The following is a 25,850-nucleotide window of genomic DNA, read 5'->3' as shown; positions in this document are numbered from 1 at the left end:
TTTAATATTATAATATTAATAATTAAAAGTAATAAATAACCTTATCAATAATAACCATTTTCATCCATTTCTTTACATCAAACATTTTACCTTTTCACTTATAACGTTTGGTAAATTTATAAGAAGTCCTTTAGAGTTTCTCTCTCTCTCTCTCTCTCTCTCTCTCTCTCTCTCTCTCTCTCTCTCTCTCTCTCTCTCTATATATATATATATATATATATATATATATATATATATATATATATATATATATTTACAATAATGTATAACTGCACTATATATAATTAAAATTTACATCTAATTGTTTCCTTATTTACACTTTCAATCTCTCTTTTAAAGAAATTGAAAAACTTAATTATTATTAGTTCTATATATTTTATAACTTTGTTCACTTTTACATTATTATTAATTAGTGAAAACACATGTTTTAGTGCATGTGTATTTACCTTTTCTATAATAATAAAAAAATAAAAAAATTATTTTATTGTTGTTAATATAATTATAAAATTATATATGAATAATTTTTATAATTTTATTGTAAATAAATTTTATTTATTTTGTATAAATTAAAAAGTGGTTAAATTTAAAACAGTCAAATTAAAAAACAATTAAATTTTTAAAAAACAATCACTTAAACCATAAAATTAGTAAAATAATCATTTTAATTAAAAAAAATAGATTTTAAAAAATAAAATTAGAAAACAAATGTAGACACAAAATAAATAAATCTTCTTTATATATAATTTATATATAGGTATTGATAAAAAAAACATAATTAATAATTATTTAATGCAATAACTTAAATCCTCTTATTATTATAGGATAAAAGGTGAAAATAATTGAGTTAATCATTATTTATTATGGCAGGTCAAGAAAACAACACACTTAGTATACTTAGTATTCTGTACCACTAAAAAAAGAATAAAATTTCTTTTGTTTAAAATTTTTGTTTCTATGCCAAGTAAGAAAATAATTAAATCAATTATTTCTACTTTAAAAATATGTGGATTGCAAACTTAATATATACATATAAAAGGAGGACAAAAATTATGTATATCACTATAAAAAAATTCCTAAATGATGATTATTTTAGTAATTAAAAAGAATTAATAATTATAGTGACCTTATAAATTTATAAATTTAAAACTATAAATGACTAAAATAATTTATATTATGAATTAAAAATTATAATTAATTTATAAATTAGTTTTTAAATTGGTCATTAATATTAATTATTAATATTTTGACTACCAATTAAATTAGTCTAAATTGGTTCATTGATAGTCAAAATCTTGATAATTAATATTAATGATTAATTTAGAGAACGATTCACAAATCAATTAAATATTATATTTATAATAACTATTTTATTTACAAATAATTTTTAGTTTATAAATTCGTATCTAAATTAATAACTAATTAATTTTTGTCACTAAAATTGGTTTTTATTTATGAATTTTATTTTATTACATGATATCTTTTAAAAGTTTTTTTTTACTATAAATCATTAGAATTGACATATAAAATAAATTTTATATGATGATTGATTAATTAATAAGAAAAAAATGTAAATTTTTTGTATTATTTATACCTATGTCAATTTCAAAAGCATCTCAAAAAATTTATTTAAACTATCATAAATAGAAAATTAAGTATCATAAAAAGTATTTATTACGTGTTTTTCTATATCAGCAGGATATTTATTACATGTTTCTTATTTCTACGGACAAACAAGGAGACAAAAAATAAATGAAGCAAGTGCATGGAAAATAGTATTTGGATAACTTTGAAAAAGACAAGGGAGGGCACATATATTCATCAATTTATTGTTACATGAAACGTCTGATAGCATAATTTAATAACATTTTTATTCTTATAATACTTGAAGAATTAATTAGCACAACTGAAATGTAATTACTAATGTTGAAGGACATGGGTGTTGTTAAGTATTTTTCTTTTAACATTTAAAGTTGAATTTGCTAAGTTTAAAATTTCATATAACCTAATTTTAAATGATGTTATATTACCAAAGACATTAGAAATAAAATAAATTCATGGATTTTATCATATTTCTTTCCATTATATTAATGTTTTTTATTTTCAATTTTATTATCTGCATGTAAACTTATCAAACCCATTCGGATAAATTTGATTAGTTAATTTTACTTTTTATAAAGATTTATAAAGACTTTTTTTTAACCTTCAATCTATAGAGTATTCATCATTTAAATATTAATTCTTCCTAAAACGAGTAAGGTTGTAGAAAACAATTTGTCGTTTAAATTAGTCTAGAGCGTGAGCAAACAATAAATACAGTATTTAATAAAATATAATTAACATATATCGTAAAATGTGTTATTTATACTTATTGATTACGGGTACTTTGATGGGCCTAGGCCCATTGGTCCAAATATTTGTCAGCTTATGAAGTATTATTGTTAATCATGAGTTACGGTGATTAAGTATCTTGTGTGATGTTGTACTAGCCGAATAGGGATGAATTAAGTATATCTCGACTTAGTAGTTTGATATGTATTTGACCAAGGACAAGTCCTATACCGGTATGATTGAGAGATACTTGATTTATACAGTACACTAGTCCCCTAGGCTTTACATGTTACATGTTAAAGGCTTGCAAAGAGCTTCAATGTATCAATTATTGGTAGTCGATCTAAATTTTAAACTTGTCGAGATCATGATATTGGTACTCGTTAGTTATCTTGCAAAGAAAATTTGTATCCTTGAATATATAATTCTATAGGTATAATAACCACCCGTCTCAAGAAGTGCAACTATGAACATGTTGTAATGACGAAGTATCATATATGATGTGGTAAGGGAGATGAAGAGGCGTGAGAATGACGTTTTGCACAATAAATGATGCAGTGCCTATAAGGGATAGAGTTGCAACTTTTAACCTTCAATCTCCAAAATACTCGTCCTCCTCCTAAATGCTCCTTCTCTCGGGTAAGGGTGTACTTGTAGAAAATGCTCAAGTTAGCCTATAACGTGTCAAGAAACAATAAATGTGGTAATTAATGAAACATAATTAACATACCTTGTAAGATGTATTATTTATAGTTACTATTTATGAATATTTTCTTGGATTGGCCTATGTCCATTAACCCAAATACTTCTTAGCTTATGAATTATCATTGTTAACCATGAGTTATAGTAATCAAGTGCCTTGTGTGAAATTGTATTAATGAATCAAGAACATGTGGACTTAGTAGACTGACATGGATACAATCAATGATAAGTCTTTTATACTGATATAGCTGATAGGTACTCCATCATAGTGCAAAAATATTATTTTATAATAATTTTTCAATTTGGCTTTATTATTTTAAATATTTTTGTTGGTGTGAAAACAATAAATAATAAATAGTATAGTATTATTATAACATCATCACCGTCAATTTGATACAAAAATTAAATTAATTCATATTTAAATAAAATATATATATATATTATAAATTGAAATAGAAAATAGTATAATTTATTATATAATATTTAATAAATAAATAAATATTTATCTATAATATTTATAACATCTGATTACATTTTGTTATGTAGATTTGTAAAGAAGAAAGAAGGAGACTAGTATCCCTCTCATGAAGAAGAAAGATATATTTCAAAGTTAATTTTACTAGTTTTCCTTGCTTTGAATTGGAAGCGGAAGATGCACTTAGAAAAAATGCGTTTGAAGTTGGAATATGGAGAATGCATATATGCACATAGTCAACAAAATCTTTATAAGTTGCAACTTTGACCTTGCAATTATTAAATTTATTTAATTAACATTTAATTTTTATTATGGAAAGTTGTACCTGAATATGTTTGAATAATTAGGAATTAAAAGAATTTGATCTAATTGCTTTCATTTAAAATTAATTACACTCCATATTGCATGCAAATTAATTGCATAATAGATACCATTATGGAAACACCAAAAATGCTATGAGGCAAAACCCTAACATGTGTCATGTGAAATAAATAAAATCAACAAGTCACTTTTTTCTCTACAAATATATTTTAAAAAATAAGTTATATAAATTTAAAGACTAAAATTTGGTTTGTATATATTATCTGTATTTCAACTGTTTAAAAATGTTCTTAATGATTTAAAAAGGTTTTAAGAAAGTTACTTTATATTTGCATTTAACTTTATATAGTTATTTTTATTTGATGTCATTGCCAAATAAATATTAAAAAATTTAGTTCGAAAATTTAATTATTATTTAAGTTCATGTAAATTTATAGAATTTTATCAAAAAAATAAATTTAAAAATTATTTTAAATTTTATGGGTTAATTATTTTTCAATTTTATAAATTAGGTTTAATACTCAATTTTGTCCCCACTTTGGTTCGGAAATCTCAAGTTAGTCCCTTTATAGAAATGTGAGTTCAATGGATCCTTACTTGTAGTTATTTGACTCTAATGAGTCCCTTCCGTTAAATAGAAGGAAACGGAGTTAGTGGGCTGATGATGTGGCAGTTGTATTTGGTGAGGTGTCAATATGCAATTGTTTGCGTGCTTACGTGGTGTTAGGGTTCCCCATTTTCAAATTGGGTTTTATTAAAAATTGGGGATAAAAGGATTTGGGGCTGATTTGTTGGAGATTAGGGCATGTCCGAGAAAGAAGACAGAGGCAGGCAGTGATCGCGGGAAGACGGAGCAGTGGTGGTTCGCGGTTGGCGAGTTCTTCTTCGTTGTCAGTGGTTGTCTCTGTTTGGGGTTCGCTCTTTCGGGTTCACTCTTTGGGGTTCGCAATGTCTTCGAATCACGGTTGTTCGTCTTGCTCATGGGGGAGCTGTCGTGGTGGTTCATCCAGAGGATTGGTTGGAAGCCAAATATGCCACTGTGGGGAGGCTGCTGTGTTGAGAGTGGCAAAAACAATTAAGAACGAGGGGAAACAATTCTGGGGCTGCCCTAACTACAAGCGGACAAGAAATGAAGAACTTCAAGGATGCAATTTCTTTAAATGGCTTAGTGAAGATTGTGTAGATGATACTGTTAGTACTATTGCAAGGCAAAGGAGGAAGATTAATAGTCTGGAGAAATGTGTTAGGGAATGTCAAAAAAGGGAGAAGATGTTAATAACAATGATATGTTTTCTGGGATTGATTAATATCATTGTTGTGTGTATTTTGTTTAAAAGTCCATGATGTGTTCTGTTAGATAGTTTATGTGAAGAGCACTTTGGACAAATTGTAATATGATGTTATCAAATGAAGGTGAAATTTGAATTCAAGGTTATGAAATTATGGTTTGAATTCAAGGTTATGAAATTATGGTTTGAATTCAAGGTTCTGTTAGGTAGTTTGAATTTACAATAAAATGAGGAAGATTCTTCTGTAATCCAAAAAGAGAAATCTGTATAAGAAGTTCGTTTTTAGACAAGAAGAAGTACACTTTCAGTGTTTGTAATAGTACTTCTGTAATCCAAAAAAAGAGTTATGTAACAGAGGTACAACACACTTTCAGTGTTTGTAATATAATTGAAGAAGAAATTGATATGCCAAAATCTGTGAACAAAATATAAATATAAATTGAATCCAAAAAGCTGTGATCACAATATAATCAGAAATTGATATGCCAAAATCTGTGAACAAAATATGTGATTGAAATTGATATGGCAAAGGTCCAAACAGCATTCATAATTACATCATAATGAAAACAAAAGCTGTCATAATTACATCATAATGAAACCAAGTAGATGTCTGTGATTACAAAATACATGTCTGTGATTACAAAATAGCCATCACTTAAGCTAAACATATTGTCAGTCCTAAATCAGTTTTAAACTTGTGTTGTAGATGGCTGAGTAAGTTGACTTGGTCCAGTAATTGGCTGACTTTGTTCAGCTTGGGTTGCAGGTTGCTCACTTGATTGATATTGAGTTTGGTTTGCTGGAGGAGCTTGTGGACAACTATTTCTTTTATGACCAACCTGTCTACATATGGAACATCTCTTACGAGTTCCATTTTTCTTCAGTTGTGTGTCATCCTTCTTTAGCTCCCAAGCCTCTAGCCTTCTCTTCTTCTTTGGTCTATCAGGCAACACTCTTTTAGTTGGAGGCAAAACATCAGGCTGAGAAGTTGTTTCCCATAGCTGAGGACCATTGACAGGGTAGATGATTGGAATGTATGTTTCTTGGTAGGTTGACTTTGTAAACCAATGTGGCACGTAGTCTTCTCCATTGATGTTGATAAATGTCATGGCAGCTAGTGCATGACAGCATGGGATAGCTGTTAAAGTCCACTTTCTGCAACTGCATTCCAGTTTATCAATGTCAACGACATACTTGTCACTCATCATTGAAATGTGTCTGACCTCAAAAATTTTCTCTCCAGACCAACTGCAAATTTTTAAAAGAGAAATCAGTGTTTAAAAGAGAAATCAGTGAAATGGTAATGTGGTCATGTCAACATACCTAGGTATCCAGTATTTTGTCAGGTGCAGTTCCTTGTCAAATCTTTTCTTAATCTTTGGACAAATACTACCTTCATATGTGGATATTTTGTTTCTATTTGTTGCCCATCTCTTCATGAGGTACAGACGAATGTCTTCCATCATTGTGATGATGGGCTTACCTCTTGCATGTAAAATTACACTATTAAATGCTTCAGACATGTTATTCACTAAGGTGTCACAAACAACATTACTTGTAAACCTTGACCGTGACCAAAATCTAATTACACAAATAACAAGTGCAAAATATCAGCTATGAAAACAAACAACATCCTCTACCTCAACCTCTGCCTCCACACCAACATCCTCTACCTCACCCTCTACTTCTGTCTGCCCCTCCACATCAGACTGGACGTCTACATTCACACCATTTCCCTCTACCTCAACCTCTGCCTCCACACCAACATCCTCTACCTCAACCTCTGCCTCCACACCAACATCCTCTACCTCAACCTTTGCCTCCACACCAACATCCTCTACCTCAACCTGTGCCTCCACACCAACATCCTCCACTGCATCCTCCACACCAACATCCTCCACTGCATCTTCCACACCAACATCCTCTACATCCTCTACCATACCCTCTATATCAGCCAGTACATCAACCTCAACTTCTATCATTTCTGGATGAACTTCTGATTCAGGTTCTACCTCAGGTGCTATTGTCTGAACCTCTGCTTCACCCACTGCCTCAACATTTGCTACACCAATCTCTATCTGAACTTCCTTTTCAGCACTCTCTCTCTCAACTTCTCCTTCAACACTAGGTCTATCAACTTGCAAATCAGCACTCTCTCTCTCAACTTCTCCTTCATCACTAGGTCTATGAACTTCCAAATCAGCACTCTCTCTCTCAACTTCTCCTTCAACACTAGGTCTATCAATTTGGGGTTCAGAAAAGTATTCCAACTGCAGAAGATACTCAGGTTCACACACCCTATGGATAACATAGAGGTGAGCTTCACCATTCAACATAGCAATATTGATCAGATGACAAGCACCCTTGTCATCTAATAAAGGTTCCAAACAATCTTCTAATACAGGACCACGACCCAATGAATACCATAAGTCCTTTACATTCCTATAACCCATCTCCTTTAGAATGCTTAATATTTCAAAATAACTCCATCGATCAGGGTCTATTTTTATAGTTGTGGTTTCACCATAGTGATATCCAAATGTCCCATTATTCTCAAATTTCCCCCCATGGTGAAACACGACTTCAATGTGTGAGTTGGCCATATTATCTAATATAAAATTGGTCACAGTTAGTTAATCTATGCTTAACCCTTAACCCAAATGATATCTAAGCAAAAAACAAAGCATAAACATACTACTGTACAGACCATAAACAACTCAAACAAAACAAAACCACATTTATGACATTAAATAAAGCAAATGCCACAACACAGTACCACACACTATGAAGGGGGACCACAACGACAACGTTGCAACAGAAACAAAGCAAATGCACTGACAATGGGGCACACAACACAGACAAACCATAAAATAAATCAAAACTTCTGGGGGGACCACAACGAAAGCAACGAAACACAGAACAAAACCTACCATAAACGCACCTTCGAAAGTCGCTTTTCCTTATTTACCCCACCAATGGTCGTCCACTCACAAATGCTTTGTCTAAAAGTTCTTACGAGTTCCCGCGATCACTGCCTGCCTCTGTCTTCTTTCTCGGACATGCCCTAATCTCCAACAAATCAGCCCCAAATCCTTTTATCCCCAATTTTTAATAAAACCCAATTTGAAAATGGGGAACCCTAACACCACGTAAGCACGCAAACAATTGCGTATTGACACCTCACCAAATACAACTGCCACATCATCAGCCCACTAACTCCGTTTCCTTCTATTTAACGGAAGGGACTCATTAGAGTCAAATAATTACAAGTAAGGATCCATTGAACTCACATTTCTATAAAGGGACTAACTTGAGATTTCCGAACCAAAGTGGGGACAAAATTGGGTATTAAACCTATAAATTAATTATTTTTCAATTTTAATCCATACTAACTTTATTAAAATTAAATCAAGATACTTTTATATTTTTTATATTAACATATATCGTAAAATGTGTTATTTATACTTGTTGGTTACGGGTACTTTGATGGGCCTAGGTCCATTGGTCCAAATATTTGTCAGCTTATGAAGTATTATTGTTAATCATGAGTTACGGTGATTAAGCATCTTGTGTGATTTTGTACTAGCCGAATAAGGATGAATCAAGTATATCTCGACTTAGTAGTGTGATATGTATTTGACCAAGGACAAGTCCTATACTGGTATGATTGAGAGATACTTGATTTATACAGTACACCAGTCCCCTTGGCTTTACATGTTACATGTTAAAGGCTTGCAAAGAGCTTCAACGTATCAATTATTGGTAGTCGATCTTAAATTTTAAATTTGTCGATCATGATATTGGTACTCGTTAGTTATCTTGCAAAGAAAATTTGTATCCTTGAATATATAATTCTATAGGTATAATACCCCAGTCTCAAGAAGTGCAACTATGAACATGTTGTAATGATGAAGTATCATATATGATGTGGCAAGGGAGATGAAGAGGCGTGGGAATGACGTTTTGCACAATAAATGATGCAATGCCTATACGGGATAGAGTTGCAACTTTTAACCTTCAATCTCCAAAGTACTTATCCTCCTCCTAAATGCTCGTTCTCTGGGTAAGGGTGTACTTGTAGAAAATGATCAAGTTAGCCGTCTCAAGAATCAATAAATGTGGTAATTAATGAAACATAATTAACATATCTTGTAATATGTGTTATTTATAGTTACTATTTATGAATATTTTCTTGGATTGGCTTATGTCCATTAACTCAAATACTTCTTAGCTTATGAATTATCATTGTTAATCATGAGTTATAGTAATCAAGTGCCTTGTGTGAAATTGTATTGATGAATCAAGAACATGTGGACTTAGTAGACTGACATGGATACAATCAATAATAAGTCTTTTATACTGATATAGCTGATAGGTATTTGATCATAGTGCAAAAATATTATTTTATAATAATTTTTCAATCTGGCTTTATTATTTTAAATATTTTTGTTGGTATGAAAACAATAAATAGTATAGTATTATTATAACATCATCACCGTCAATTTGATACAAAAACTAAATTAATTCATATTTAAATAAAATATATATATATATATATATATATATATATATTATAAATTGAAATAGAAAATAGTATAATTTATTATATAATATTTAATAAATAAATAAATATTTATCTATAATATTTATAACATCTGATTACATTTTGTTATGTAGATTTGTAAAGAAGAAAGAAGGAGACTAGTATCCCTCTCATGAAGAAGAAAGATATATTTCAAAGTTAATTTTACTAGTTTTCCTTGCTTTGAATTGGAAGCGGAAGATGCACTTAGAAAAAATGCGTTTGAAGTTGGAATATGGAGAATGCATATATGCACATAGTCAACAAAATCTTTATAAGTTGCAACTTTGACCTTGCAATTATTAAATTTATTTAATTAACATTTAATTTTTATTATGGAAAGTTGTACCTGAATATAAAGTAACTTTCTTAAAACCTTTTTAAATCATTAAGAACATTTTTAAACAGTTGAAATACAGATAATATATACAAACCAAATTTTAGTCTTTAAATTTATATAACTTATTTTTTAAAATATATTTGTAGAGAAAAAAGTGACTTATTGATTTTATTTATTTCACATGACACGTGTTAGGGTTTTGCCTCATAGCATTTTTGGTGTTTCCATAATGGTATCTATTATGCAATTAATTTGCATGCAATATGGAATGTAATTAATTTTAAATGAAATCAATTAGATCAAATTCTTTTAATTCCTAATTATTCAAACATATTCAGGTACAACTTTCCATAATAAAAACACACACATATGTATATATTGTGATGCAAATAGTTTTAATAAAACACACACATATGTATATATTAATTGCATTTAACTTTATATAGTTATTTTTATTTGATGTCATTGCCAAATAAATATTAAAAAATTTAGTTTGAAAATTTAATTATTATTTAAGTTCATGTAAATTTATATAATTTTATCAAAAAAATAAATTTAAAAATTATTTTAAATTTTATAGGTTAATTATTTTTCAATTTTATAAATTAGTTATTTTTGAATTTTAATCCATACTAACTTTATTAAAATTAAATCAAGATACTTTTATATTTTTTATATTACCTAATTAATGTAATCTTTCTATCACATTAATGAAATCCACTACCAATATTATTTTTTCACTTTTCTTTTGAACTTTCTCTTTTTTATCTAAATTCAAAGAACCCCCCATCTTTAATTACTCTCTTTCGTCCAAATCCAAGAAAAAGATGTGAAATAAAATAGTAGCATCACTAGATTTTGATATGTGTAGGTGAAAGAGAAACGTACCAGTGAAATGTTGACTGAATCATATATAGAAAATGATTGGTGTGTTAGAAATTAAGTTATAAACTTGCCTGCAGTTGAAAGGTCAAGCAGCTATAACATCTAATGGCCCAAAATCTTCTACTTATATTTTCTGAGTGTTTTGAATTTTATATTATTCAATACATATAGTTTGTAACAGTACATTGTTTGACTTGGTTTTAAAATTGCTTAATGCTTGAGCCACACTCATAATTAACTTAATAAACCTTTTCTTGAGATCAGATTATGACTTCCTGAAAGCAATGGAACTGCCATTTAATAACATTACATTCTTTACCATGATTCATTGTGGGAGATTTAAAACTATGTTCAACTATTTTTAAAGGAAGAGATAACATTGGAAGACCATTGTTCTAAGCAATCTCTTAGTGGTTTTTACACGTTTTTTTAATCTTTATATGACATTGATAGCTACTTAGGATGAAATAATATGATTAAATAAATTCTATCCTAGCTCTAATATTACGATTAAAAAATATATTTTAAATTTCATTCAATCTCACAAAATTTACTTATAAAATAAAATTTACACTAATTTATATATTATAATTTTATCTTATTCATAATTGACCGTGAAACTTCTAATATCCATTAGATGAAATAAAGTGGTCCACGTATATACATAACTCTTGAGTGATTCTCCCTGTATCTCACCGCCTTCGTCCTGCACCGCCTTCGTCCTGCACCTCCAAAACATATTTTAATTCTAATGATACCCTTCGTCTAGAATATTTTGAATCTTTTAAAAAGTTAACTGTCTGCCGCATCTCAAACTCAAACCCTACACCCCCTTTCCAAATCAGTTCTCCCTCTTTTTCTCTCCCTCATTCTGCCATTTTTCTCTCCCCCGTATTCTGCCATTTTTTCTCCGGGTTCCCTGTGCCAAGCTGCGTTCGTGTCGTGCCAAGCGTTCGTCCTTCGTGCTTTGTGTTCGTTCGTGCTTGCGTTCGTCGTGGTTCGTCTGTTTTTCAGAGTGAGGTTTTTCTGGCGTCTAGTACCTTCCATCTGCAAAACCTTCCATCTGCTTTGTTTGCTGTTCTATGCATGTGCTTGGTTGGGTGTTTGCTTCGTGCGCCGGAGGTTGGTTCGTGTTCGTCGCCGGAGAACTTAAACGCCGTTGGAGTTGCGGTCACAGACGTCCGCAGTTGGAAGTGCGGTCAGGTGCACAGAGAAACCGCATTTCGAAGGCAAAAACAAACCGTAGTTCGATCTGCGGAAAGCACAAACCCACCCACCGCAGTTCGAAATGCGTAAAGCACGGAGATCCCACCGCATTTCGATCTGCGGCCGAGACAAACCGCACTTCGAAGTGCGTTAGATTTTTAGGGTTTAGTTTTTTTATTTTTTTATTAGGTTAGTATATATTTATTTTATTAGGTTTTATTTTTATTAGGTTAGTATAATAAATTTAATTTTTTATGTTAGTTGTTAAATAAAATTTTTTGTTTTAAAATATTTTGAATTATTTTATTTGTTTGTTAAATTTTGTTGAATTTGTTATTTTTCAACATATTATTATTTTCGTAATATATTATTTATTATGTATTTAATTTTATTTAAGTTTTTTAATTTTTTATGAAATTGAAATAATTATTAAATTGTTTATTGAATTAAATAATAATTATTATATGTAATGTTAAATATTATTTTGGATTTATTTGTAATAATTTAATTATTATATATGTAATTATTTTGGAATTTGTATCATAAAAACGTGCACATAAATATTGCGACCACTAGGAAACGTACTTCGAAGTGCGATTAGGAAACAACATAAATATATAAAACGCATTTCGAAGTGCGACCACTAGGAAACAATTAATTAAGTTTTGATTTTTTGTTAAATAAAGGGTAAAGAAGTAAAATTGGGGGTGACCGAAGGCAGTGAGATGCAGGGAGAATCACTCATAACTCTTTTACTTTATTTTGTTATTCATTAACTTCATATTTAAATTTTTAGTCAATTCTCTTCTTTACGGTCAACGTTAATCAATTGCTACATTTTTTATTTTAGTTTAGAGAATAAATTATTTTTACGTTTATTTAAAAGATTTAACTTTAACGTATTTATTTGACATGAATTTTAATTTTATATTTAGTTAATTTATTTCAGTTTTACTATATAAAGATAAATTTATGACACAATAAAACTAACCCTCAATTTTTATGCGGGACGAACCTATTCCATGCAAGATAGGCCAATCCAACTCAAACCTAAAGGGATGGATGAATCTATTTTGTCATCCTATTTCAAAATATATTGATACTGACATATTAAAAAAAAAAATTTAAAACATCAATATCAAAGTTTAATAAATTTTTGAAGACACATTATGTAGAGAAAAAAAATTACTCAGATAATCTAAATTAGTTGTTGTAATCAACCTCAAAAAATTAAATGTTGGGGAATGTCATTTCCTTGAACTTTCATAAGCGTAGCTTTGTGCCTCATAAAGTTGTGGCCTACTCCAGTTAAGTTTCCTTTAATTGTTTGCTGTTTGAAATTTCTACACATTAAAAATGCCAGTTTGATGATTCCTTGCACCAAACCACCCTATTTGCATTTGACTTGACTATATTTTATAGCTTCTTTGCCTTTCATTTTCTCTCTCTTGCTCATCTTTCTCCAAAAAGCATTCTCTCTCTTTCTCTTTTACTCTTTCTTTGTTATCTTTCTCTCAAAGTCATAACAAGCATTCATGATTGCAAGCCTTTGATCTCCTTCTCTTCTCAGCACCAGCACAACCTCTTACAGGATCTTTGTGAGTATATAAACTTTTGGGGTATATGTATGTGTATATATGTACGTATGTTCTTGCTATTTTGTTTGTATCTTGTAATATTGATTTCTTTCGTTTGTAATTACAGCCAGCACCAGATGAACATACCGGAATGGTGAATGAATTGAGCAGAAGTGATGATTTCGAGAAGTTCTCATGGAAAATTGAGGATTTCTCTAAACAAAATATCATGAAACTGCGCTCCAGGCCTTTCAAAATCCGTGGCTGTACATGGTACGTGAAGATGATAAACTTTAGACTGCTTCAGATTTGTGTTCTTTTCATAACCACATTACATAGGCTCAACAAATTGAAAACAAGCACTGAATAATCTCCAACAGCTAAAAGTTCCTTAACTGAACCTTATCCTTCGCTTGATTTCATTGCTGTGATGAGAGAAAGATAATCAAGAGCCTTGTTTTGGAGAGTTTCTATGAATCAACCATGGGTTTTCATGATATCACAGGAGGATCCTTGTGCATCCATTGAGGAGTGATGTCAACCATTTTTCAGTGTATTTGATGGTTGCTGATTCTTTGCCTCCGTACGGATGGACCAGACACACGTTTTTCAAGCTGGTTCTGATCAACCAAGTGGACAACAGCAAAACAATTGAAAAAGGTACTTAAGTTTTCGAATTATGTGAGACTTTCTTTTGGAACAGCTTAACCAGAGACATAAAGACGAGGCTATAATACATAAGTGAAAACAAATTTCACTTCACAGTTTGATTTTGTAAGGTTAATTTAAGGTTAAAATCCATATTTTAGTATATGATATAAGAGATAAGACAAAGTCAACTTATGATATATAACTTAACGCAGATTTTACCTTATAAGCCAATTTTGTGATATGTTGAATGATTCTTGTGATTTTCAGAGACCAAACAGAAGTTCAATGGAGGACATCGTTGCTGGGGTTCATTTTTCGTGAATCTAAGTGATTTCTACAACCATAACAAAGGATATCTTGTGAAGAACAGCTGCATCATTGAGGCACACATCTGCCTCTCGGATTTAGCACCCAATATTCAGGTTCACCCAAATTGTTCTCCATATCATGACTCTTCTTCATCAGGTGGTCAAGCAACAGAAACATCCTCGGATAGGGACAGCATTAGTCCGAGAACCTCCGGATCTAGTGCAGCAGAAGGGGAAACTCAAAAGGGTTGTTCAAACAGTTTGACACTGAGAGAACTCATAGATTTGAAGAGTTTAGCAGGAGAAGAAGAAGCCTTCATTCCACTTCTGGAAGAGGCTTGCACATGGCATCCAAACCTTATACAGTGCCAGAAGGAGAGAACTCGCGGATTCAGACAATGGGCATTCGCATCATTAGGCCAAGTTCTTTACTTTCTCAAGACCAAAAGGGTTAAAGATATGAGTGAAGAAGACATAAAGCATCTTCGTGATTTGTGGAAGGAACTTGTGAAATCGTCAGGGTTTGATTTGGAATGGCTGGAGCCTTATGTTGAATCGGCATTGGGTTTGAAAGCTTACATGGAAAAAGCAAAGCGGTTGAAGAAACTGAAGGACACTGTGGTTGGTTTGGAGATCAAGATGAAGAGACTGAGAGGGGAACTTGCTGCTGCTGAAAGATTGTTTGAGGTTTCAAGAAGAGAGTTATCAGAAGTAAGAAGAGGTTTCAATGAGATGGATATGAACTCTACAATTGGATATGCTATGTTTTAGTGCAAACTGTTTGATGTGTATATGATTCTGGTGAACTAGTTTTTGATGAGGCTCATGCCATGCACAAAGTTCAGTTCTAGATTAGTACAAATTATGTACGAATAATATTAGTGCCTTTTTTTTATTATTATTATTATTTTCAAAAATAATTTCTTGTTTTCTTTATTTTATATTTATTGGGTTCATAATTAGGATCATTTTTTTTATTGTATTTTCTTGATTTAATTTGTGGTTTATAGAATAGATATATATATTTAGTGGAAGATTTTGAAAAGAAAGAAAGAGAGGGATGCACTTAGTGTTTTATGGGTGCAAAGAGAAGAGAAGAAAAACATATCTGCTCAAATATCACATGCGTATCTCTAATTTATTTCGGTGCAAATCAAGGGAATTTTAATTTTTAAAATTCACAGTGAGTAATAGATTAAGAATGTTTGTACCATAAGGACCGGTCAGACTTATAGTCCGGGCGACACTGTTTCCTCTATATCGGATGTTCGTGTTTGCGTAAACATTGTCCAACTACGCGACCTAGCTACTCGTCATCCGGGCAGATAACAATTCAATGGATTATTAGGATGGGCCGATCGAACCTAAACCTTAAGAGGAGGGGCCGGCCGGTCGAATCGGTAAATCAGCAAGATCAGGATTAAGATTAAGGTAAGTGATTGTTAAAAACTATTGGATTGAACTTGGATCGTGATTAACTTTTCACTAATCTCAAGTCCATAGCAAAAATTATAAATACAGGTCAAAAGTGAGTGGTATATATAGGTTACATTCACTGTGCATTTATTATTATTCCATTGAAATTGTCATTGCTCTAACTGACTTTGACATCAGAGAATCTTTGACACGTTCTCCCAAACTATTGGAGCAAACGAAAGAGATTGGAACTAGATCGGACGGCAGAAGAACAAAGTGTGGAAGTGTTTGACGACTCAGTCCCTACAACCGAAACAATGTTTAATTTCTCTTACATTTGCATTTGCAATTGAATATAATTATGTTTTTTCTTTCTTATAAAACAATTTTGATACATTGAATTTTGAGAAAAAGTTCTTTACAGTTTAAATCCTAACTTAATTTATTTTGGTGAAATATATAATCGTATTTTTCTTCTACAAGTTATTTGTCTCCTAAGTCTTTCGTATGCTGTCATAGTTTACTTTGCATTTGGGTCATTATCTTGTTATTTATTGTCTTAACGGGATTATTTTGTCCTTATTCTATTCATGGACGTCAACTTTCGCATGTTTATATAATTACATCAATTAAATTAGTATTCAGCTTTTATTTTTCTAAAATCATTAAACAAATTTTTTTTTCACGTTAAATTTAATTTTGGTTTTTATATTTTAAATGTTAATTAATTAGTTTTCAATTTTTAAAATATATAAATAACCTTTTTATAGAAAATTGCCATTAAATTTTATTATTATAATATTATTAATATTTTATTGAACTTTTCTTATCAATTTTCTTTAAAAGAATTTACAATGGCTTTTTTTTTAACTTTTCTATTAATTTTAAAATTCTCAAAGAAAATTGAAATCTAATACAATCTATTATAAATTTAACTATAAATTTATAATACAATCTATTATAGTGAATAAATTTAACTATAAAAAAATTAAGATAACATCACATGTCACCTACAATTTATTATTATCAAGAATAAATTTGTTGGTAAAACAAGATTTATTGATGTTCGTCGATAAATTAAAATCTTTATTATTTATAGAAAATATTTTTTAACAAATATTTATCGATAAAATTCATAAATAATTTGATATTAAAGACATAGTTTTCTATCGGTAAAATGGTATTATATTTTTTTTTAGTTTTGATCATTTTATGATAAAAGATAATTGTGATTGAATTTTTTAAAATCATCAACTCATCAATAAAATAAAATTTTAATTATCAATTAAAAAGTCCATTAAATAATTAGACGTCCAATTTCTTATCAATATGACTTAATTAGAGATGTGTGAAAAAGAAGATAAAGAAGAAGAAGAGAAAATAAAGGAGTCACAGGATGAAAGGTAACAATAGTGTGAAAGTGATAATAGAAAGACAAGAAATAAAGGTGATGATGGTAGCTAAGATTTATCCATAACCATTTTATTAACGAATTTTTGGTTATCGATAAGTTTTTAATAATTTCTATTTACAAACAAATTTTAACTATTATCTACAAAATTTAACCATCTATAATATCACATTTTAGTTAGTTTTTATATTTTTGTGAAAATAAAGAATTAAAATTTAAAAGAATAAAAAAAATCTAAAAATGACATTTTGTTTAACAAAACTAAAGTTACCATTAATTTGAAATTGCGAAAAACATAAACAAATTTGTAAGACAAAATAATGAAATAAAAAATATATTGAAAATTTTCACACTATAGGATAAACTTATATGCTGTAAAACTCATCTTAAAATTTATATAGTGTAAGATTGAGTTAAGCATATAATATAAAATTCTTACAAAATCTCTATATAAATTTATTATCGTTGCCATACATATATAGTGTTACAATATACTGTGGATATAAAATACTTAAATGTAAGATAAACAAATTTACATACTATAAATAAGTATAAATCTAATATTTTTTATTTACAAATCGTTTTTAATTATATCATTAAATTATTTCAATAATAGAAGTGAATTATGAAGATTTATGCATGAAGGCAATGGTAGCATTGATGTAAAAGGTTTACACGTATTGACCTGTCATGCAAACATGGACTGTGGAGCTGCCAGGTCTCAAACATTTGCATGAGGAAAACGACACAAAAAACTCAAAAGAAGCGAAAGTGTGAGGGGCAAAACCGTGAGAATAAGATGGTGTAGATGATATAGAATTAATTATAAATTGTGATAGAAGGGTTGAACTGATACTGATAAACTGAGTAAAAGCCATGGAAGAAAGTGGAGTAACAGAACAACGAAGGATGAGGATGAAGGTGATGGTCGGTGTAGATGAGAGTGATGGAAGCTTCTATGCTCTGAAGTGGGCCATTGATAACCTCTTCACTGCCATGGCTACTGTCGGAGAAGCAGCTGAGGAGAATGAGGGCATGGTGATTCTTGTTCATGTTGAACCTAAAGTTCAAAACTTTGTTCACCCAGTTGGACCTGGTGGAGCTGGTTAATTTCATTCCCTATAATCACCTCTTCTTTTGGAAGATTAATTTTCAGATTAAAATTAGGTTAAAATGTCTTTTTAATAAGAATTTCAAATCTGTGTATTTATTCTCTGATAATTATTTATGTTCTGACTTTTACTCTTTCAAGTATTTATTAATTTACCTTTGATTTCTTAAAAAATAACACTTTTTTATATTTTATCCATGTTGCTGTGTTTCTGTTTGTTTTTGTTTATGTTATAATGTTGTTTTATGTTGTCATGTCGGTGTTTTTAGGTGATTCCAAAAGTAAATAGGATAGCAATTAAGAAAAAAAAAATATATTAGATTTCAAATGCAAAAGAATAAAAAAATATGTATGTGTTTTTGTGGTAAAAATATATGATTTTTATGGTGGCTTCAGCAGCATTTTATCCTGCAAATGTAGTGGTGGATTCAGTGAAGAAAGCACAAGAAGAAAAATCAGCATCTGTTCTATCAAGGGCATTGAAAATGTGTCATGATAAGCTGGTAATTGTCTCATTACCTTGCCAAAAACTCATCTTTTATACTAATTATAAGCAGAAAGTTGTTGAGTAAAGATATTATTATATAAACAGAGATTTGGTATGTTTTTTAAAAATAAACATTTTTTATATAAATTTACTCAAACATATTAAAAATCATAATGAGTTTTTGTTTTCTAAAGAAATTAAACAAATAAACCGATTTTGAGTTCTAACAAGAATATAAATTATCCTTAAAATGTTTATAGAGATTAGATTGTGATTAGCATTATTGAGATAGTAAAAAGATTGCATTGAATTTGATTGAAACATAAGTTTTTTATTCTATTTTGATCTCTCAACTTTAGAAAAAGTTTGTCTAAATCAACATAGAATATTAGAGAATAAATATTCCATGAATGAGTGATGACAATGCAGGTGAAAGCAGAAAGCATGATTCTGAATGGAGATCCAAGGGAGATGATCTGTGAAGCAGCAGAACAAATGCAAGTTAATCTTCTTGTTTTGGGGAGTCGTGGCCTTGGTGCCCTCAAGAGGTTTGTGTTACTGCCTTTGCAAATACATTTTTTAGGTTAAAATAAAGTTTTCATCTCTTATTTATATGTTACATTTTTTTAGTTTTTTTTAGTTTAAAAATATTTTTTTGCAGTTTTCTTGATAAACCAAACTGGTACTTTTGTCAATTTTCTTCATTTTTTTATACTGGGAATGTTGCTGTTAATTTTGACTTATGTGACATGTGTTGTAATTTATTATTGCTTTTGGATCAAATTAGTATGATATTGTAAAATAATAATCAATTTGATCTAAAAGAAAAGCTTTTAAAAATCAAGGTGGAACTTGTTTAGTGTAAGACTTCTCACTGAAATTTAAAATATCAATTATTACTATATATATTTATCATTTCATTTATTTAAGTTTATTCATAGATTAATTTCACTTTGCTCGTTTTGCGAATATCCTAATATTACATGACAAGAATAATAAATTACTACTGAGGCACAGTAATTTCAATAGTTAATTTTCTCATATTTGACTGAAATTAATTACTCTATTAATTTATTTTGTCAAAATATTCCATTTTTCTTCTCACAAAGTGCTACATCTGCATTAAATGTTGGATGGTAACTTAACACACTGAAACTTCATAATTAATGAAACAATAATAACAATAATAATAATAATAATATTATTGTTTAATTTGATTTTCTTTGGAAGATTGATGATTCTATGTATGTATACATTTGGTTGCAGGACACTTCTTGGAAGTGTGAGTGACTACTGTGCACATCATGCACGGACACCTATCCTTATTGTGAAACCTCCAGAGCAAAACAAAAAGCAGTAACCCTACTTTCCAGTTTCTTCTGCATTTGTTTGATGATGAATAGAAATGTATTTAATGTTCTTTTTCTCTAAAAACATCTTTTAAGTTTATCTGCATTAAAATAATTTAAATGGTGCTCCTTTATTTTGTACTAAAATATTTAAATGATTCCCAAAATATCATACCGTTGAAGATGAATGAAGGACTAAATTTGGATTTGCCATGAAAGCTACACTAACCAACAAAAAATGTTCTGAAGTCTTTATGGACTTTATACTCATTTTTGTCTTCCTGGGATTTTATACTCATCTTTTAAACTAGAGAATAAATAACTATTCTTGCAATCATCCATTGCAACTTGATATAAGAAGAAAATGAAGTATACAACCTAATTCAATGCTGACATCTAGGAACAATCTTTTGTCTTGTGCAAGAGTCAATGTAATAAATCACCTCATATTAAAATGATGATGTTGAACAAAAATCCTTGCCGAATCACACAACTAGATTCCATAGTGGAATTTCCTTGAGAGCACATGCTGCTGTCATTCACAATAGTCAAAGCAAATATAAGAAAAGATAGGTTTGATGGGTCCATTGAAACCAATTTTCTCGTAATAATCTAACACGACCCAAAACTGTGCCTCTTACAAGAAATCGAGACAAATGGAAAATATATTGGAGAGCAATCTCAAATTCAAATACACTTGTTCCCTAGAGGCTAATATCAATCCACGGAAACGATGATATTTTATCAAAATTTCTGGCAGAATAACTTCGATGTCCTTGTAGTGGCAAACAAGATCATCCAATCAACCCAACGTCATAATATATGCAACCGCAGCTTCATACACCTACATCATATTCCAACTATCATTTTCAAATTGGAAAATCCCGAATCGACCACAATTTATTCTATACTCATTTTCATACGCACATTCCTTATAGAATATAATTTATTCTACACTCACTTTCATAAGCACGTTAACATATGGGATGAAATTGAGTTTCTGACCAGCTGTAGGGGGTAAAATGTGCTTCAAAAATTGGCCAAATTTTGTAACTTCTTTCAAATTTGGTTTTAACCCTTAAAAAAATTATTTTATTTGGTCACTTTAATTTGGAGAAGTAAACTATACTTCTGATCCTTTAAAGTGATTCTTGTGACGGTTTATAACTGTCATTAAATGTTAATTATATAAGTTTATAACTACTTTCACTTTCACGACTATGAGTGGAGAACTTTAAAAATGAGATAGATAAAAATAAAAATTTTGAAAGAGAGGAACCAAATTAGGAAAATTTTAAAACATATACCCAAAGTTATTTTAGTTCCTTTATTGTAAATTTTTGTTTGGTTCTTGTACTTTCTAAAATGTAATGGATTTCGTCCCCGTTCAAGGCAATGAAGTCAAGAATGAAATCTTCAAAATCACCGCTTTTAAAATAAAGGAACTAAAATTAACTTTGACCAAATTTTCAGAGACTGAGAACATATTTTATCCTAATCTTTACACAGACATGTAATTAGAGACATGAAAGGCAAGGCAACCAAAGGAAAAGTATGTACCTATTTTTCCCACCCTCCTAGTCTCGTTTCAGGGTCATAGTTAGAGAACAACCGAAACTCATTTCCAAGTTTGCCGGAATGCTGAGGCCTAAATCCACAAGGATACAGGCCCAAGATCTCTGCTGCCCTTTCTTTCTGCACTTCCCCTACAAAAGTGTAATACAAAAATTACAATACCCAACAACGGATATAGTTATATTTCATAATAATTCTTCAGACTGATCATCTCGTCATAAACATTACAAGTAAATTATCATTTTTAGAGAAATGATAAAAGCACAATATGATAAAATTCATTGATACCTGTCAGCAGAAGCACAAATGACTCTCCAGGTTGTATGAGCAGACGAATCGTTTCAGCAACTTTCTCCAAGCACTCTTGGCTCTACTATCAAATAATTAATTACGTCAAGAAAATCATTAGTTATGTCACTATGTTTTAAGGTGGAAGTATTGTATACTGTCAGTCTCAGCCTCACACTTGATGTCTTTTCTATCTCCACACCCCAACCCCTTCCCCCAAAGGAACAAAAATTTCATTACAAACTGAATAACAAAGGCTCACCAGTTACACTCACTCCTATTCCTAGATTTTGGAACCATTTGGATGAACTTCTTAGAAGAGATTATTCGGGGATTACGATACTGGTTCAAGACTGAATTTTTTTTATCTGTGGTCAAGCTATTCACCCAAACGAATCTTTAGGCAGTAATATAAATTTTTCTCTTTATATTAAGATGGAATGACAAAAGATTTGTCATGTCTTGAATAAGACTAGATTTTCTTATAATCTTGTGGGTTCCTCTTCTGGTAACAAGTACAAATACAAAAGTCTGTTACGCAAAAATAAAGCAGACTGGTGATTCATTGCCAGAAGCTGTGAATACACAAAACAGGCTTTAAATTAGTTCACAGTGAGATATAGAAACCTATGTATCCATGAAAAATGCAATTCAACTCATTGAAAAGAGATGTTAAGTAATGCACCACACAGCACAGCCTTTGGTTTGTCCAACACGGCATAATTTTCTAGAAAGCAAAATAAAAAATTAGCTGCATATTGATTTCTACTTGCAATCAAACGTACAGGGGAGAGAGGAATATCTGCTTCATACCACAGTACTGTTATTGCTTTTAATCAGGAAATGATGGGGAAAAGGTATATAAGAGATGGAGGAATCCAAGTTAAGAGATGTAAGCAATAGTTTTGTAATAAATAAATCTTAGTTGACTCGGAATGTTTTAACTTAATTATGCTACACAGTTCAAACTCTTGCACACTAAAGTTACAAAAATAATTTTTCACAAGAAAAAGACACGATGATCAATTTATCCTCAGCCAATCAAACCATTTATAGTTTTCTGTCAAGTAAAAAACAATTGACAGAAATGGAAGCAAAAGGTACAGAAGACGCCAATTTACAAGGTAAATCGTCAGCAATTAATTCTCACCAAGTAAGGAGGATCTGCAACTACAACTTTGCAGGAATGTTTCAATTCTGATGGTATTTCATCAGGAAGATTGTAGTCATAAAATGTGTAATCACTTCCATATTGCTGAAAACGTTTGTCGTACTCAAGAAGTTGCACAGTAGCATTAGGATTCATTTGCTGAAGATTGAAGAAAAGAAAAAGAGAATGTTAGAACAAAAGCAAATCCAATGGAGTTGAATTTTCATACAATATCTATAACATTGTCAACTACTTAAAAACTAGAAAACACTCTAAATATGAACTTTAAAAGTATTATAAAAAAAATTGTCGTGCATGAATTTGACAAATGTATGATAGTATGAACAAGTAAAAAAAAAATTTACTGTCAGTGTATTCTAATTGAACTCATTAGGTAATACTAATTACTGAAAATGAGGCCTACTTCATCTCTTTACCTTTCTCAAATGAGCTTAATTTTCATAGACTATTAGCGTAAAGATTTGTACTCTGTCAACAAATTAGAAAACATCACAAGTATTACTTATTAAATAATTATCATAAAAGTTCACAAATTTATGATAAATAGCAATAATTGATTCAATGCATTATAAATAAACTACTTTCACCTATAAGGATTTGAAATTGTAAACATTTTCTACACTGAGACTTTATATTACAAATTAAGCCAAGACCACAACAAACATCATACAATCTTTTGGGTAATCATATTATTGTTTCAAAATATCCAGACTTGGCACATGAGTAATCTTCTCGGAAAAATCTCACTGACTATCTCCAGAAGAGTCTTCCTTCCTTCAGTTATATTTTTTTTTCACACAACAATCAAACTCGATCATGAGATCAAGCTTAAAGAATCTAAGTTAATTTCAACTGGAACCAACTAAACTTGGTCTAAGCAAATTTCATACATAATCCAGGTAAGACGATGCTCAATAACTTTTCAACCATCATGAAAATTTCATACCAAAATCGTGAACAGTAATCCCAACCACTCTCACTCAAACAAAAAGGTAAATACAATTTACTAATTAAAAGAAAAATAAAAATCAAATTACAATAGCAGAGGAGCCGCAACAAACCTTGAGATAAACATAGAGAGTAGGGCAAGCAATGCAGGCAACGCGAGCGTGGACGCCACCGCAGAGAGTGAGAACTTCCTCGGCCACGGTTTTCGCTGTTTCTGGAGTGTACCAGAACTGGCTCAAATTCCAATTCTCGGACAAGAGAGAAACCTCAGACCCTCCTCCGGCGTCGGAGTGATGCTGCTGCTCGGCGAGGAATTCTTTGAGAGCGGCGAGAGTGTGGAAGCTGAGAGAGGGTTCGTCGTCATCGGAGGGCACCGAAGACTCAGTGATTCCGGTCACCGAGTTAGGGTTCAGTTGGAGTTGGTCCGCCATTGCTCTAAGCTGGTGTGGGAGGAAGAGTTGGCGAAGATGTTGGTATGGATTCGAATACAAGCAAATATATTCCGGGTTCGGGTCTCAAATCATCGGATCCAAACCGAACCAACATGAACCTAAGGAATGGTAGCGAATGTAATTGGATTTAAGCGAACCTAGCCGAGTTATTTTTTTATTTTTAACTTCATGAACATATTTATTTAATTATTATTATATTTAAATATAAAATTTCTTCGTAAAATTATATTTGAAAGTTAAAATTGTATTGAATATTAAAATATAATGTTTAAATAGAGTTGAATAAAATTATTTAAAGAAATTAAGTAATGAATGAAATTTACTATATTATATATATAATAATCTCGAATTATCAATAGGTTCGTGGAAAGTAATATTTATAATAATAATAGTAATTAAATTAGTTGACAGTTATGGATGCATATAATTGTCTTTATATATTGTTGAAAAAAAAGAACCTGTACTTGTTGTAATTAAAATTATATATTCTTAATTTTAATAGTATATATATATATATATATATATATATATATATATATATATTGATTACAATTTACAAGTGTAATATTGTTATACTTAAAATTATTATCTTTGGCACGTGAAAACACATTTATTAGTGTGTGTTCACTCTTTCTTTTAATAATTATTGACAGTAAAATTGCTATTATTATTATAAGGGTAAAATATGTTTTTAGTCTTTAATCTATTAAGTGAATTTTCTTTTAGTCCTTAAGGTACATTTTAGTCCTTCTCTTTTAGGAAATCTTAATTTTTCGTCCTCCAAAACTAACGGCATTAAAAAGAAACTGAGTTGGCTAGCGGTGAAGTGCCAAGCCATTTTTTTTACCTGAGTACTTCCCAACTTTTCTGTCACGTCAATCTTTCTCGTCGTCAATGTCACATTGCCAACACAATGTTGCGCCGACCAGCCACCATGTCGTCGTGAAACTGTCGCTGCAAAAACCCTAGTTGTCGCCA

The 25,850-nt window shown here is 30.4% G+C and overlaps 4 protein-coding genes across 6 annotated transcripts; 2 read left to right on the top strand and 2 right to left on the bottom strand.

Annotated features, from left to right (window-relative positions):
• Positions 1 to 5,804: 5,804 nt before the first annotated feature.
• LOC148194137 (uncharacterized) lies at positions 5,805 to 7,718 on the bottom strand. Its single transcript, XM_088097126.1, has 4 exons — positions 6,963 to 7,718; positions 6,756 to 6,890; positions 6,671 to 6,696; positions 5,805 to 6,363 (listed from the first exon to the last, which is right to left on the bottom strand). Exons 1-4 carry the CDS (start codon positions 7,716 to 7,718, stop codon positions 5,805 to 5,807), a joined length of 1,476 nt encoding a protein of 491 aa, XP_087953252.1.
• A 5,803-nt stretch (positions 7,719 to 13,521) lies between these two features.
• LOC124839300 (MATH domain and coiled-coil domain-containing protein At3g58280-like) lies at positions 13,522 to 15,607 on the top strand. The gene is made up of 4 exons (XM_047315110.2): positions 13,522 to 13,726; positions 13,833 to 13,978; positions 14,211 to 14,365; positions 14,624 to 15,607. The coding sequence occupies exons 2-4, from the start codon at positions 13,857 to 13,859 to the stop codon at positions 15,433 to 15,435; spliced, it is 1,089 nt and encodes a 362-aa protein (XP_047171066.1). The 5' UTR covers positions 13,522 to 13,726; positions 13,833 to 13,856; the 3' UTR covers positions 15,436 to 15,607.
• A 2,728-nt stretch (positions 15,608 to 18,335) lies between these two features.
• LOC124839691 (Adenine nucleotide alpha hydrolases-like superfamily protein) lies at positions 18,336 to 20,626 on the top strand. 3 transcript variants are annotated; one of them, XM_088096936.1, is made up of 4 exons: positions 18,336 to 18,596; positions 18,999 to 19,105; positions 19,519 to 19,637; positions 20,356 to 20,626. In XM_088096936.1, exons 1-4 carry the CDS (start codon positions 18,368 to 18,370, stop codon positions 20,447 to 20,449), a joined length of 549 nt encoding a protein of 182 aa, XP_087953062.1. In that variant the 5' UTR covers positions 18,336 to 18,367; the 3' UTR covers positions 20,450 to 20,626. The 3 variants fall into 3 exon arrangements, with proteins under 3 accessions (XP_087953062.1, XP_087953064.1, XP_087953063.1); XM_088096938.1 differs by having other exon boundaries at positions 18,337 to 18,596; positions 19,023 to 19,105; XM_088096937.1 differs by having other exon boundaries at positions 18,337 to 18,596; positions 19,002 to 19,105.
• A 275-nt stretch (positions 20,627 to 20,901) lies between these two features.
• LOC124839556 (nucleic acid binding / methyltransferase) lies at positions 20,902 to 24,950 on the bottom strand. The gene is made up of 5 exons (XM_047315448.2): positions 24,534 to 24,950; positions 23,452 to 23,610; positions 22,302 to 22,383; positions 21,999 to 22,144; positions 20,902 to 21,282 (listed from the first exon to the last, which is right to left on the bottom strand). Exons 1-4 carry the CDS (start codon positions 24,849 to 24,851, stop codon positions 21,999 to 22,001), a joined length of 705 nt encoding a protein of 234 aa, XP_047171404.1. The 5' UTR covers positions 24,852 to 24,950; the 3' UTR covers positions 20,902 to 21,282.
• Between the last annotated feature and the right edge of the window lie 900 nt (positions 24,951 to 25,850).

The sequence above is a fragment of the Vigna umbellata genome, chromosome 8 (genome assembly GCF_029865625.1).
Source record: "Vigna umbellata cultivar VRB3 chromosome 8, Vumbellata_1.0, whole genome shotgun sequence".
Taxonomy (NCBI): Eukaryota; Viridiplantae; Streptophyta; class Magnoliopsida; order Fabales; family Fabaceae; genus Vigna; species Vigna umbellata.
This window is presented reverse-complemented; position numbering and strand designations above follow the sequence as displayed.

Coding starts and splice junctions, on each gene's coding strand:
- LOC124839691 (XM_088096936.1), top strand. CDS start 18,368: ATGGAAGAAAGTGGAGTAACAGAACAACGAAGGATGAGGATGAAGGTG. Junction 18,597..18,998: donor AGTTGGACCTGGTGGAGCTG/GTTAATTTCATT, acceptor TGGTGGCTTCAG/CAGCATTTTATCCTGCAAAT. Junction 19,638..20,355: donor GGCCTTGGTGCCCTCAAGAG/GTTTGTGTTACT, acceptor ATTTGGTTGCAG/GACACTTCTTGGAAGTGTGA.
- LOC124839556 (XM_047315448.2), bottom strand. CDS start 24,851: ATGGCGGACCAACTCCAACTGAACCCTAACTCGGTGACCGGAATCACT. Junction 23,611..24,533: donor CTCTCTATGTTTATCTCAAG/GTTTGTTGCGGC, acceptor TTCAATCTTCAG/CAAATGAATCCTAATGCTAC. Junction 22,145..22,301: donor ATTTGTGCTTCTGCTGACAG/GTATCAATGAAT, acceptor ACACTTTTGTAG/GGGAAGTGCAGAAAGAAAGG.
- LOC148194137 (XM_088097126.1), bottom strand. CDS start 7,718: ATGGCCAACTCACACATTGAAGTCGTGTTTCACCATGGGGGGAAATTT. Junction 6,891..6,962: donor ATGTTGGTGTGGAGGCACAG/GTTGAGGTAGAG, acceptor GCAGAGGTTGAG/GTAGAGGATGTTGGTGTGGA. Junction 6,364..6,670: donor GTCACGGTCAAGGTTTACAA/GTAATGTTGTTT, acceptor AAAAATTTGCAG/TTGGTCTGGAGAGAAAATTT.
- LOC124839300 (XM_047315110.2), top strand. CDS start 13,857: ATGGTGAATGAATTGAGCAGAAGTGATGATTTCGAGAAGTTCTCATGG. Junction 13,979..14,210: donor AAAATCCGTGGCTGTACATG/GTACGTGAAGAT, acceptor ATGATATCACAG/GAGGATCCTTGTGCATCCAT. Junction 14,366..14,623: donor CAGCAAAACAATTGAAAAAG/GTACTTAAGTTT, acceptor TGTGATTTTCAG/AGACCAAACAGAAGTTCAAT.